This window comes from Lissotriton helveticus, chromosome 3_1 (genome assembly GCF_964261635.1).
Source record: "Lissotriton helveticus chromosome 3_1, aLisHel1.1, whole genome shotgun sequence".
NCBI classification, from domain to species: Eukaryota; Metazoa; Chordata; class Amphibia; order Caudata; family Salamandridae; genus Lissotriton; species Lissotriton helveticus.
Genome location: NC_136061.1, coordinates 100,164,626 through 100,179,105, shown reverse-complemented (window position 1 = coordinate 100,179,105; position 14,480 = coordinate 100,164,626). Strand labels below are relative to the sequence as shown.

General features: G+C 47.1%; 1 protein-coding gene across 1 annotated transcript in view; it reads right to left on the bottom strand.

Moving 5' to 3' along the window:
• The window catches only part of LOC144822155 (uncharacterized), a 115,737-nt gene that overhangs the window by 79,629 nt on the left and 21,628 nt on the right, over positions 1 to 14,480 (bottom strand). Inside the window, exons 5-6 of the mRNA XM_078679321.1 lie at positions 7,397 to 7,432; positions 2,536 to 2,580 (exon numbers count right to left, since the gene is read on the bottom strand). Of these exons, the coding sequence (XP_078535447.1) occupies positions 2,536 to 2,580; positions 7,397 to 7,432 (81 nt within the window). The remainder of the gene's footprint in view (positions 1 to 2,535; positions 2,581 to 7,396; positions 7,433 to 14,480) is intronic.

Sequence of the window (14,480 nt, the reverse complement as noted above, 5' to 3'; positions counted from 1 at the left end):
GTGGGGATTTGAGGCAGAAGCAGTTTAATGTTTCCCTTCAGTGATCCATCCCATTGGGCTGCAAAATGCTGAATACGTCAAAGCACCTGATTGATTTTTTTGTGTGAGTGAGAAACTTGGAGACGAATGTTGTTGTAGCGTAGTCATAGAGATGTCTGTTTGTTGTGGCAGAACATTAAGTATTGACTCAGTGGTTTCAGTCCAGGAGTGATCATCTGATGCATGTGATGCGTGACTTTCCCTGGGGGTGAGATGGGTAGCGAGGTGGAGAATGCTGGGACACTAAGAGTGCCCCCTGGGGAACGTCTTACACTGGGAACGTCCAAGAGTGATAACGTTTTGTTTAATTGGTGGCGTGTGGACAAATGCCTCTATTGTTTGTTGTAATTAACCCTGGGCGTAGTTCGCGAAGTAGCGCTACGCGAAGTTACGCAAAGTGCACTTCGCACTACGCAAACATCACGTAGCACTATGTGAGCTGCGTAGTAGCATGTTCGCACTGTGCAAGATGCGTTATCAATTATTGCACAGTACGGTCAAGCATCCGGCACTGTGCAATCATTGAAAACGGCATCTTGCACAGTGCGAGCTGTAGTTTTCTGCCGCTCGAGTAGATTTTTACTCGAGCGGCAGCTTTCTCAACCTGGACTGGTAGTTTCTCATCGCGAGTGGTCGCGAGCATGCACGACCACTTGCAATGAGAAACCTGACCTCCCCGCGTTGAGAGTGTTGCCAGGATGTCATTTTGCTTGCTTGCGGTCGGGAACATGATTTTGAGGAACGCGAACAAGCAAAAAATTACCGCTGCGCTACGCATGTTCGCACTGTGCTACGTGCAGCTCGCGTAGTGCGAAGTTGCTCAAACTTCACAAACTACGCGAGCGTAGCGTAGTGCTTCACCCAGGGTTAGTTGTAATATTCTGGCCTTCGGTGCCTCCAAAACTTGAGAGGGGGGGAGCGCTTGACCCCTCCTGATGATTTTTGAAGTAGTCTAGGATGAAGAGGGGTTGCGGGTGCTTAGAGCTGGGCAAAGTAGGGCGATCCTTGTTGCTGTCAAGGTCTGATCCATAGAGAAGAGGACTCTGTAGATGTGCGAGGACATGACTATAGATTGTTAAGTAATGGTCGATGCGGCTCCTTCTGCCACTGCTGCCAACCATTACATTTTTGTTGGCTTAGGAGATGGAAATGCCCTGCTTGTTTTAGAGATCTCATCACTCTGCTTTATTGGACTGCCTTGCCAACGGGGTGCCGGGAATGTCAGGCCACCACACTACCGCCTCTTAGTCAGTGCTCAGTGACTCAAGTAGGGATAGAGAGGTTCCTGTGTTGTCTTGTTCGTGGAGAGGAGAGGGGAAGCCCAAGCGGGAACACGCCAGGCCCCTGCAAGCTGCACCTAGTCCTAGCTTGGCCGCTTCTGCTGGGACCTGGGCTCGCACTCTGCAGCTGGTAACTGCTACCGCTGCAGCTTGGACACCCCCCTGTTCTTCCCCCTCCTCTTCCCTGCCCACAATACCCTGCCTTATGACCGTTGTGACCCTGCAACCTCAGCAAAGTTTGGAATAGAGCTGCTACAGAGTATGGTATGCTGCGTTGGGTATGTGCAAGGGCCTCAACAAGAGGTCAGTATGGTCTGTGTGGAAATGTGGGTAAGGTGACAGAGGAGAGAGGATGCTGGGAGGAGCGGGACTGGCAAGACCGGGCAAGGCAGGGCAGGACAGCACTAGTGCAGAACTAGAGTAGGGCAATTAATAGAGTAGGGCTAGAGCAGACCAGGCCATTGAGTATGACAGCAGCAATCCAGTGCGTACTAATGCAAGCTAATACTGTCCTTGGTGCGGTTCAGTGTGAGTTGCACAGTCGGGGGGAACAGGCACAACTGGGTGTGTGGAGGAGGAGGGTATTGTGGGTCTTGTGCTGTTGATTTAGGAGCATCAACAGCCTGTGACAAAGGACTGTACAGGGGTCCTCATGCAGAGGAAGGGGTAATCGGAGGGTCAGCACTCACCTCAGCTCAGCTGGGGCCTCACCTCACCATCTGTGGCCCACCACCCCCTGCAGGAGTACACAGAAGTCCCCCACCACATCTCTGCTCCACACTGTACCTCTGCCCCTCCGCGCCTCGTCACCGCCGCCGCCACAAACTGTGACTGCCACCAGCAATCACAACCGGCCGGACCGCTGCTGTCGGAAGCTCTGCCCCCCACGCATACTACACTGCTCTCTGCTCTTGCTCTCGTGTCGGCTCGCGGTTTGCTCGCCACAGAATCCGGCTGACAATGAAGTTTCCATGTAAATAGTTCACATAGTCCTTCATTAAATGACATCAGTGATGATATCACTCATGACATCACTAATGACATCTCAAGTGGCATCATTGATGACATCACTGGTTACCTCATCCAGTAAATAACCCACCCTTTACAGCCCACTCTATTAACTATGTAAATTATAGAGCCAAGGTAAGAATTGTTTTCTCTCAACAAGTAGTCAAAATTTGTTTTCCTCACCAGTACTTCATTTATGGAATCTTACCGGCAAAATTACTCAGACTAGTCACAACACCCTCCACTGGAGTACCTGGAAAAGAAAATGAATAGAGAATAATAAATCTAGAGTTAAAGAACAGTTTTCAGTACTTTTTGTTTGTTGCTTATGCTGCCCAGGATTGTGTTTCTTGGGCTGTTTCTGCTCATTCAGTGAATAATGGTAAATGCATAAATCTTAGTATGACAGTGTTTTTTCATATTGATAGAGATGTATACAATTATATCTGAAATTCCCCAACTTCCTTGTTCTGTTCCTTGGTAGGATTTGATGTGCTTTCTCAGGTGCTATCAGATTCTTTTCCTGAGACAAAGCAGTGTTTGAGGTTGTTTCTATGCCAGAACAGTGCATTGTTATTTCCTTGCACGCAGTACTTTGTGAGCATTGCATCGCAGGCAGTACATCAAGAGTCAGCACATGGCAGGTAAGTATTGCTACATTTACATCAGGAATCACTACTTCACATGAGACATTATTGGGCTGACTGCTTGAGAGTGCATGGAGCTGAGCCAGAAGGTAAGTGAGCAAAGAGCAAAACTGCCTGCAGAAAGGTTGAACACATAGAAGGAGGACCACTAGGGACAGAGAAAAAGCAACTTGGAGCAAGTAAAGACTCAGTAATTGGGTGTGAGTCTCACGCCTTGGAGCACTATCTCGCTCATTCATTGACCATGTTCATGCCTTTGTGTCATTTATTTGGTAAAACTCCCATCATTTGAAGCACAGTATGATTGGTTGTGTATGAGTTACACTTACTGGAGCAAAACCATACTCTTGGAAATCAGCAGTGGACCAACTCAGTCTAACAGAGTTGCGCAATGTTGACCAAAACACACAAAATCTCAATCTTGGAACTCAATTTACAATAGCATATGTGTATAGGTTCGGCTCACAAACTCAGATAGCATTTGTATAAGTTTAACACCATTTCTGAAATTCACACAAATAGTATTATACTTAGAAAAATATTTCTTACTCAAAGCTTTTTGGGTGTGGAGATCGAAGAGTGGATGTGGATCCACAGTGTGAATGTTCTGAAAGTTTGAGCACACCCATAAGCATACTTGTTTGCGGATAGTCAAACTTTTTTTCTTGTACATCCCTACCCTGGGAACAGTTGGAGATTTTCTCCGGTGAGGCTTTTGGAAATTCTGAAAAAGATAGATATCTTCACCCATGCGAAAATGTTAGCATGCAGATTTGTGTGACTCAAGCACTTTAAGTAGGACCCGATGGTGGTGAGATAACGTGCAGATTGGGAAGGATCATATTATTGAATGCCTTCTGTCTGGGTTTCTAAAGATATCTCTGCTTGGAGTGATGAAAAAAAATCAGCAGGTTTTTGCTGCCAAAATGCGTGCAACCACTAGTCCTCCTGGTGTCCTCCTTCAGAGGGGAAAACTCCTAATTGCAAAGAGACAGAAGATTAAAGAGAAGCAATAGACATAAACTGTGGGACGATGGCCAGAATGGAAATCCAGAGGATGAGCCCAGAGTGAGAAGAATTAAAAGAAACACATGGATATTAAAGAATGGACAATTAAACCTAAGGTGGGAAAATGAGGTGCAATGAAAAAAGGAAAAATCATCATTGTATTTATGTGAGTGCGCCCAAATAGAACTATAGATATATAGTAACAAGACTTCACAAGACTGGAAATAGGGAGGTTCATTTGTGTCTAACAAAAAGCAAAAAAAAAGCACAAAACTTGTGAAGTTCTGTGTAAGCTGGGTATTTGCCTGAAAACCAGGACTATGCTGAATACTTTGCAGCAGCCGACCACAAGGGATGACCAAGAGGGAAAATAAAATAAAAAATAAATTTTCCCTCGTGGTCGTCTGTCGAAATCCCCCCTCACCTGGCCCCATCGCTGTTACCTGCAGCGGACGCATCTGCTTTATAGTCAAATTGAGATACCTGTTTTAGTCCGCGTACCTGTCTCAATGAAGTGCTGAGCCGCTGCTGGGGAAACGCTAAGCAAGGTATGAACATTTGTACAAATTACTTGTGCGTTAACGGTGCCACGGTTTAAGATTCCTCAAGAAAAAATCTAAGCATGGAATACACCCCGTCAGGAAAAAGCATGCTGGTAACCAGCGAAATTGCTTGACAATACTCAAGAGAAAACGCCAAGCACTGTTAGCACTCACACACAAAATTCCCATGAATTACCAGGGCCAACTAAACCGTGCAAGAGAATCCCAGACACAGGCCTGAGTAAAGGCCTATCAAGAAATTCTTCAAACAGTTGGTAGTCCGATAATTAGGATCAGTGTAAATTGACAGTGACAAAGGTGTGGAGATGGCTCAAAGGCAACTGGAGGACAACACTTTAGTCAACTGTCGAATATGGTGCATGGTGGGGGTGGAGGTTAAGGAAAGAAAAGGCAGTCCCTTGAATAAGACAATCTTTAGCCTTCAAGACAGTGCAAGCAATCAATCAATCAATCAAGGGATTGTAAGCACGCTACTCACCCGTGAGGGTCTCAAGGCGCTGGGGGATGGGGGTCAACAAGTCCGCTTAGCCGAAGAGCCAGGTTTTGAGGGTCTAGCTGGCAGGGGTGGGGACTTTCAACGGGGATGTCTGGGTGGCATGGGAAGAAAGCACCTAGGGTGCATTAGACTTGCACCTGCCTCATATAACAAGAACAAGTCACCAGGAAGTAGCACATTACATAGGTGGACATCGGGAGTAGCATCAGCTTGGGTTTAACTGCTTTGGATTATCATTCATGTAATTATGGGCCAGATGTACTATTTACTTGACAAATCTGAAAAACAGAATTTTTGGGACCATTAACCCCTCCCATGCTCATGACGAGCTGAGCTCTTCACGGCTGCTAGAACGCTCGCACACGGGGCTAATTCCCCTGCTGTGCTGAACGTTCTATGAAAACGGGTGTGGCCGAGACGAGGTTAGCTCGTCATGAACACACGAGAACCGTGGCTCATGATGAGCTGAGCTCGTCATGAGCACCGGGGCGCTGTGTGCGCCCCCCGACCCCAGCACAGCAGGGGAATCTGCCCTGCAGTGAAGGGGTTAAAGAATTCTTATGAACTGACCTGTGAATGAGGATGCAAAGGCTTAATCAGATTGAAGGGTATCATAGAAATTATAGCCTTCTATGGTCAGTAGATCACCATGTCTGTGACTGCTTTTCAATTAGCTCTTTTTTTTTTTTTAAATAAAGCACATTTTCTTCACACCTTGCATGCTGTGCACATTCCCCCGTGGTGCAGGCGAATTAATGAGTGGGCAGGGTTCGGCCGGCCCCCGGCCGTCCTCCGCACATGCCCACCACATGCAAGGGGTTAAAGGAAACAATGCTGCATTTAAAAAAAAGTTTCTGGTAAGTTTATTGGATCACTGCCTATTCCCTAACAATTTTGTGAATCCACAAAGGGAAGGAGCACCAGGTAGGACCCTTCTCTTTTGCAAATGGACTACCACTCTAACTCAGGAGACAGTACATTTTCAATGTTTTGCGAATGGATTTTGCTTGCAAAACATTTATACATTTCATACCAAATTGGTATTTGGAAAGGGCGCCTACAAAATACCTCTTCCAAATATTAAATTGGTATGGGTTTGCAGTCCCAATTTAAAAGTCAGTAAAAGAGTCCTGATTCCTAAAAAACCATTAGTACATTTAAATCCTAGGGCCTCATTTACAGGTCCATTGTGCTGTCGGTGCGTCACTTTTTTTGACTGACCGGCGGCGCAGTGTGCCTGTCCAAATTTACAAGGCCAAGTAAAGTCACCCTGAATGACTTTTCATAGGCTTATAAATATGAGCCCCATTCATGTATTACTCTGTGTGAAAGGGGCTTTTCATTGCTGTTACTCTGGTTTTTCCCACGAAACATCCGTGGAAGCGTCAGAATCCTACGACTCTCCAGGGAAGGTGTAGGAGTGGCGCAACGAGGAGAAATACTTTCATTTCTCCTGGCCTTTTGCTCTTTCTATGTGTTCTGCATTCTACAACACACATAGAAGGAGCAACACGTAATTAGTGGTTGTTTTTGTGCATGAAGGTGTCCCTTCCTGCACAACAACAAACATCCCTGCGAACGCAGGCACCCTTGTGCCATGGCGCAAGGGTATCTGCATTGGTGCATGGCTACTGTTTGTGTGCCAGAGCAAGGGGGAGAAGGACAGGAATGCCCTGTATCTTGTAGATACAGTACAATCTTGCTCTTTTCTTTTGACTCATGGCAGTGCAGCAGGATGGCTTGCTGCGCTGACGTGCGCCAAAATATAGTAAACAAGGCCCACAATGTTTGCTGTTGAAAACTTCTAATCAGACTGTTTTAGACTATATGTATGTCTAAATATGTTAACTGCACTACTAAAGAGACCTGCACATTGGCCTACTGGATGTGCCTTAGCTAACATTATCTTATAAAAATTCACCGGGGCACACAGATCTTCACTATTTGGCAATGAGGCAGGGAAGGGTTTTTAATTGAAAACAGAAAAAATCCAGAAACACCTGTCCAGAGATGGCCAGCACAACTTGTGATTACTCGAGACTTTCCTAAAAGCATACACTCTTGTGAACTGCATTGACGACAATCCTCAGGGGCGAACCCGCTGGGAGGTGAAGTGGTGTGCTCCCACATTGGTTTCCAGGGATTTTAATTGAGTTTGCTTGATTGCATAACGTTTGTGACAGCTCGACTCGGTCCTCTACCAGCCAACGTCTGGCCTTACATTACCGGGTGCCATTCTTGTGTTCACTGAGGGTAGACATTCTCAATTCATTGATTCAAGGCAGGCACAGTCTTACTTCAAACTCACCATGATGTCATGTACCCATCCCAGTGCTTCTTTTAAGGAATCCTTACCTTTAGCAGCTGCCAAAAGCGTTGCCCAGCTGTTTCCTGGTAAGATGAAAATAACATTGAGTCAGAAAGACATATAGAGGGCAAATCAGCAGGGCAATACAATAGGTTGTTCCACCCTAGGCAACAATATTTTGTCAGACTCAACCACTTGCTGCTTGGAGGTGAAATCTGCTTCCCCTACCCCTGGTGCCTGTGGTTGCGCTTCGCAGTGTAGGACTGAGTATCGTATGGTATTTTTGTCACACTATTTAGCACATCTTGGTCAACTTGTGAGGGCAGTCATTGAAGCTTGTGTTAGAGGTGCTGTCATGCAGTGGGTGTAGTTTATGCTGTAGGGCTCTCTGTATCAGAGCTGTGCAATGTTTCACACTTGTGCAGTCTTCAAGCCAATACTTTATAACAGAGCCAAGTATGACAGTAACAGGAGTTTACACGTCATGCTAGTAGGTGCTTGCTTAGCACATATTGATGCTGGCACTGCGTATCTTAATTCGTTTGGAGTCCTACATGATATAGTTAAGGGCCCATTCTACACCTGATTTTTCCAGTTGTATATAAAACACAAGCCTGAAAAGGTTGAGAATGAGTGATAAAAAGCTACGAAAAATCTTATATCTCTTATCAAGGACACTCCATTTTTGTGAAAGCAATAATATTAATGGAATACGAAAAAAAATATTTTTGAATATGGAATAAATGCAACCAATACAAGATTTTTGGAAGATAGGACATCACTGGAATATTTGGTATTGGTCGCCAAAAGGTTATAAAACATAACTTTTAAAACTTCATAATGTAATAAGATTTTATGTACCAACTAACCTGTTTTAAAGGGAGAGATATGTTTGGCCATGAGATATCCTCCTACCTGTTTTAGACAGCGACGGCCCGTGTAGGGCATTACACCGGGCGGTGACGTGGGGCGGGGGGTGTAAAATACGGGAAAACAACGATTACAGGTAAGTAACATACAAAATGAATAAAACAAATTTCATTGCGCGCGCTGCAATGCCAAATGCGATGCAGCGCGTGCAACAAAATTTGTTTTATTTAGTTTTTACGTTACTTACCTGTAATCGTCTGTTTCCCATATTTTCGACCCCCCCACCCTGTCCCTCCCCCGCTCCGCGTAACCGCCGAGTGTAACGCCCTGCACGGGCCACCGCTGGTTTTAGAATTTACAAATTATGTATATTTTGCATTAACGTGTTAGGGAGTTCATTTACATTGACAATGATAACATTTTGACAAATGGTCTCAAAATCTATTGAGGTAAATATTCCCAGTTTTGCACAACCAAAAAGCAGAAGGTTACTCAATTATCTGGATGGACTCTTGAAGATGAAGTTACAGATGATATAGTGAACTTAATGTAGTTGCGTTTTGATATAGTGGACATCAAGCGGGGAAATAAAGCCTCTAGCGTAGTTCTGAGTTGATGTAGTGGCCATTAAGTGGTAACATACAACCACTAGTGCAGTTGTTTGTTGATATAGTGGCCATTAGGAGGTAAGGTACGCCCTCTGGTGTGGGTGTGTGTTGATATAGTGGTCATCAGGTGGCAACATACAGCCTTTAGTGTAGTTGTGCCTTGAAATAGTGGACATCACTTGGTAACAACCACTGCTCTCTTTATTCTCCCATCTGCCTGAAGGGGTGGTATTTTCATGGGTCAGCTACAGTCATACCGACAGGACACAGTGCAAGCAGCGGCTTGTTGACAGAGTCAGTGAGACCAGGGTTGTGCTCTCTACGGTGCTTTCATGACACGGAATCCTGCAATTGACTAGGTGGCAGAGTTGGCTGCCCTTTTCTTCTCCAGGCAACTGAAACCATTGCTTCCAGAGACGGTGCCCAGAAGCTTGGTGAGGTCTTTGAGGTTCCTGAGACTTGGGGAACAGGGGGCAAGATCCACTTCAAGCCATTGAAGCCATCTTACTCAAGCAAGGGACACAGCACCCAGCAAAGTCCTTCTCCTTTCCTTGGCAGAAACAGCCACTGAAGGCCAACCGCAGACAGCACACAGCAAAGGGGCAGTACTCCTCCTCCAGTTTCTCCAGCTCTTCACCTTGGCAAAGGTTCCTCTTGATTTCCCAGAAGTATTCTAAAAGTCTGGGGTCTGAGCCCCTCTTTTTATACAGTAACATATGTTGTTCTCTGGTGGCAGAGAAGCCCTGTCCCCAGTCAAAACTAGTTCTGTCCTCTCTGGTGTGGCTTCCTGGCAGTAGGTGGAGACAGCATTGTGTCAGGCAGACTAGGTCAATTCATGTTAAAAGAAATCTCCTACCCCTACTCTAAATGCAGCCCAGGCCTATTCAGCCCAGCACTGACCCATCAGACTCTCTAGAGCCAACGTTCATCCCCAGCGCCTGTCACTCCAAAGCCAGACAGTCAATACACATCCAATCAGAGGCACACTTGATGGCTAAGCAAGAAAATGCCTACTTTCTAAAAGTGGTATTATGAAACACAGAATGTAAAAATCACCTTCACTAAAAGATGCATTTTAGCATTCTGAGTTCAGGCATACAAAACTTTATTTTCATACCTTGTTCCCAATGGAAGTTATGTTTATAAGATGCTTTAAGCAAACTTCCCATTCCATCTATTCCTTTGCTCCAGGACTCTGTTCGAAGGACTTTGACTCAGCCACTCATATTGAGTCGCCTGGACTATTGTAATGGCCTGTTGCTCTCTGCCAATGAAACCTCGATTAGTAAGCTTCTGGTGCTTCGGAATACGGCAGCACGACTGGTCCTGAACATGCCCCCCAGATTAGCTTCCCGCCCTCTTCTTTTAAACTTCACTGGTTACCCATATGCCAAAGGATAACATTTAAAGTATGTTGTACTATCGACAAGGCATTGTTTAATCTTGGTCCCAGCTATTTGTCAGAAAAGTTCACTTTCTATCATCCCCCAAGATCCCTACGTTCTAGTACTAAACCTTGATCAAGGTCCCCCAAATCAGGAGAGCAAGATTAGGAGGAAAAGCTCTCTCATATCTTGGCCCGCAATACTGGAAAGAACTCCCCCTACATTTAATAGAATGTTCGAACCATCTTCATTTTAGAAAGTTACTTAAAACCATTTTGTTTTGCTTTTCAGTTCCACAGTTTCTGCATATGTAATTAATACTCGTCCAAAGCGCAGAGATACTCCACGGAGTCGATTCTGACGCTATAAAAACCAAAAATAAATAAATAAAACAAGTAGCCTTGCAAAAGTGAAAAAAATAAATTGTATTTCACTATCCGGACATGCCACGCACAACGCAGCATGTTTACCTTACTGTCGCAATGCATAGAGGAAGCATTATTAGAACACTGTGAAGACATGTGTTCATCGGATTTCCCAAGACGAACTACAGTTCCCAGAATCCTAGGGACGTTCGCAGTAGTTCAGTTCAAGTTCAATAATTTATATAGCGCACTACTCACCCAGAGGGTCTCAAGGCGCTTGGGGAGGGGATTCATTATTTATCGAATAGCCAGGTTTTAAGTTCTTTTCTGAAGGAGATGTGGTTTTGTGTAAGGCGGAGGTGAGTAGGGAGTGAGTACCAGGTCTTGGCCGCCAAGTAGGAAAAGGATCTACCTCCCATGGTGGATCTTTGGATACGCGGAACTGCGGCGAGGCCTTGGTTGGAGGATCTTAGTTGGCGGGTGGGTGTGTAGAAGGATAGTCGAGTGTTGAGGCATTCGGGCCCTATTTTGTAGAGGGCCTTGTGTGCGTGGGTGAGGAGACGGAATGTTATTCTCTTGTTGACGGGGAGCCAGTGGAGGTCTTTCAGGTGGCCGGAAATGTGATCTTGGCGAGGGATGTTCAAAATGAGTCTCGCTGATGCGTTTTGGATGCGTTGGAGTTTTTTCTGTAATTTGGCTGTAATTCCGGCGTAGAGGGTGTTTCCGTAGTCTAGTCGGCTCGTAACCAGTGCGTGGGTGACAGTCTTTCTTGTCTCGGCGGGGATCCAATGGAAGATTTTTTTGAGCATACGAAGTACGTTGAAGCAGGAGGATGAGACGGCGTTGACTTGCTTGGTCATCGAGAGTGAGGAGTCCAGGATGAAGCCAAGGTTGCGTGCGTGGTCTGTGGGTATGGGGGCTGAGCCCAGATCCGAGGGCCACCATGAGTCGTCCCAGGCAGAGGGGGATGATCCTAGGATGAGCACTTCCGTTTTGTCTGAGTTGAGTTTCAGGCGGCTGTTTTTCATCCATACGGCTACTTCTTTCATGCCTTCGTGAAGATTGGTTTTGGCGGTGTTGGGGTCTTTCGTGAAGGAAAGGATCAGCTGTGTGTCGTCACCATAGGAGATGATGTTAAGGTTGTGTTGACGTGCGATGGAAGCGAGTGGACTCATGTAAACGTTGAAGAGGGTGGGACTGAGTGATGATCCTTGTGGTACACCGCAGATGACTTCAGTGGCCTCTGATTTGAATGGGGGAAGTCGGACTCTCTGAGTTCTCCCAGCTAGGAACGAGATGATCCAATCCAGGGCTTTTCCTTTTATGCCGATATTGCTGAGGCGTTGTATGATGGTGCTGTGACAGACAGTGTCGAAGGCGGCGGAGAGGTCGAGTAGAATGAGGGCCACTGTTTCTCCGTTGTCCAGTAGTGTTCGGATGTCGTCTGTTGCTGCGATGAGGGCGGTTTCGGTGCTGTGTTTGGCTCGAAAGCCGGACTGTGAGGGATCGAGGGAGTTGTTGGATTCGAGGAAGGCGGCGAGTTGGCTATTGACGGCTTTCTCAATGACTTTGGCCGGGAATGGGAGGAGGGAGATGGGGCGGTAGTTTTTAAGTTCAGAGGGATCTGCTGTGGGTTTCTTCAGGAGGGCGCTGACTTCGGCATGTTTCCAGCTTTCTGGGAAGGTGGCAGAGTTGAAAGAGCAGTTGATGACATCACGGAGATGGGGTGCGATGATGGAGTCTGCTTTGTTGAAGATGTGGTGGGGACATTGGTCGGTTGGCGAGCCAGAGTGGATGGAATTCATTAGGCGGATGGTGTCTTCAGTGGTGATTGGGTTCCAGGCGCTGAGGTTGTTAGAGGGCGGTTTAGGTTCTGAGGGGGGTGGAGAGGATTGTTCGTTGGAACTGTTTTCGAAGCTGTTATGTATGTTGGCAATTTTGTTGTAGAAGAAGGAGGATAACGAATCGCAGAGGTCTTGGGAGGGAGTGATGTCGTTTGAGGCTGCGGTGGGGTTGGTGAATTCTTTGACGATGTTGAATAGTTCCTTGCTGTTATGGGCGTTGTTGTTGAGTCGATTCTTGAATGCTGATTTCTTGGTGGATCGAATCAGCTGGTGGTGTTTGCGGGTGGCTGCCTTGAAGGTGGTCATGTTGTCGGTGGTTGGGTTTTTTCTCCATGTTTTCTCGAGAGTGCGGCGTAGTTTCTTGGATTTCTTAAGGTCATCGTTGAACCAGGGGGCCTTTTTGCTGTCTTGTTTGGTGTGATGGTTTTTCAAGGGTGCTAATTCGTCAGCGCTGTGAGTGATCCATTGTTTGAATTTAATGGCAGCTTGGTTTGGGTCCGATGAGAGGGCGGGTGGGTTTTTGTTGAGCGATGTGAGGAGTTGGTCGGTGGTGATTTTGTTCCATTTTCTTTGGGGAATAGGTTGAGGGGGGTTGTGGGTCGAGGTGGTTTTGTAGCTGAAGTGAACACAGCTGTGGTCCGTCCAATGGAGAGCTGTGGTGCGATCGAAGGAGATGTGTTTGCTGGAGGTGAAGATTGGGTCGAGCGTATGTCCGGCTACATGGGTGGGGGTGTCAACAAGTTGTTTAAGGCCGAGATTGGCCAGGTTGTCAAGAAGGGTGGTGGAGTTGCTGTCGTTTTTCTTTTCCAGGTGGAAGTTGAGGTCTCCTAGTAGAATGTAGTTCTCGGAGGCGAGGGCATGTGGACTGATGAAGTCAGTGATGTCTTCGCTGAATTGTTTACGGGTTCCTGGAGGCCTGTAGATGAGGGTGCCTCTGAGTGTGGTCCTTGGGTCGGTGTGGATCTGGAAGTGAATGTGTTCGGCGGTTGTAAGGATATCGTCGGAGCTGGTCGTGATTTTGATGGTGTTCTTATGGACGATGGCGATGCCTCCTCCTGTTTGGACGGTGCGGTCTTTTCGGATGATCTTGAAATTGTCCGGGATGGCTATGGCGATGTCGGGTGTTGATGATGCGTTCATCCATGTTTCAGTAAGGAAGGCGACGTCCGGTGATGTAGTGTCGAGTAGATCCCAGAGTTCGGTGGCGTGTCTGTGGATTGAGCGGGTGTTCAGCAGGATGCACTTCAGGTGGTTGGAGTTGGAGCTGTGTTTGGGGTTAGTGGAAGTGGTATGGGTCTTGATGCTGGTAAATTTGCAGGAGTGGCAGGCGAAGGGTCCATGGGTGTGGCCTGGGGAAGCTACGCAGCATAGAGGGGAGCGTCCGGGGTTAAGGGCTAGGAGGGTGGCGGCGTCATACGTTATGCAGGAGGGGAGCGGTTTGCGAGGGCCAGGAGGTTTGGCGCTGGGTGCGGTCCTGGCGCGGACGGGCATAGACGGGCTTACCTTTGGCGCACCTTCGGCGCGCATGAGGCGCGACCCCTGCGTGTGGACGCTGCGCGCAAAGGCATCTGTCATATATGGATAGTGAAAGGGGAGGGTCGAGGGCGGGGCAGCTGGGAGGCGGGAGCGGGGTCCAGGGCCGGTCTGGGAGGCACAGTAAACAAACAAGCAACAAGATGGCTGCAAGCCACGATAGGGAACAGGATGAGATTGGGCACGATGTAGCAGGCAATCGACTGGGCAGCACAATCAGTCAACAAATTGCACAGCGAGTGTCAGAGCAATATGATAAGGCACAAAATAAATTAAATGGCGGTCTGTTCAGCAAGCGCTGCGGCGATTTAGTGCGCTCAGTTCTAGTAAATTGCAAAGCGCGTGTCACAACAGTGTAATAATGCACAATACACAGTAAATACGCTGCGCTCGGTTCTAGAAATAATCATTGCTATGGCAGTGCAGTGTAGGCGCTACGATACCACGTGTGGGGTAGAGCAGGGAGCAGTGAGGGAGCGACCGCTTCAGAGAGCCTCCGGACGGTCACAGCGCCAGGGCCGGCCCT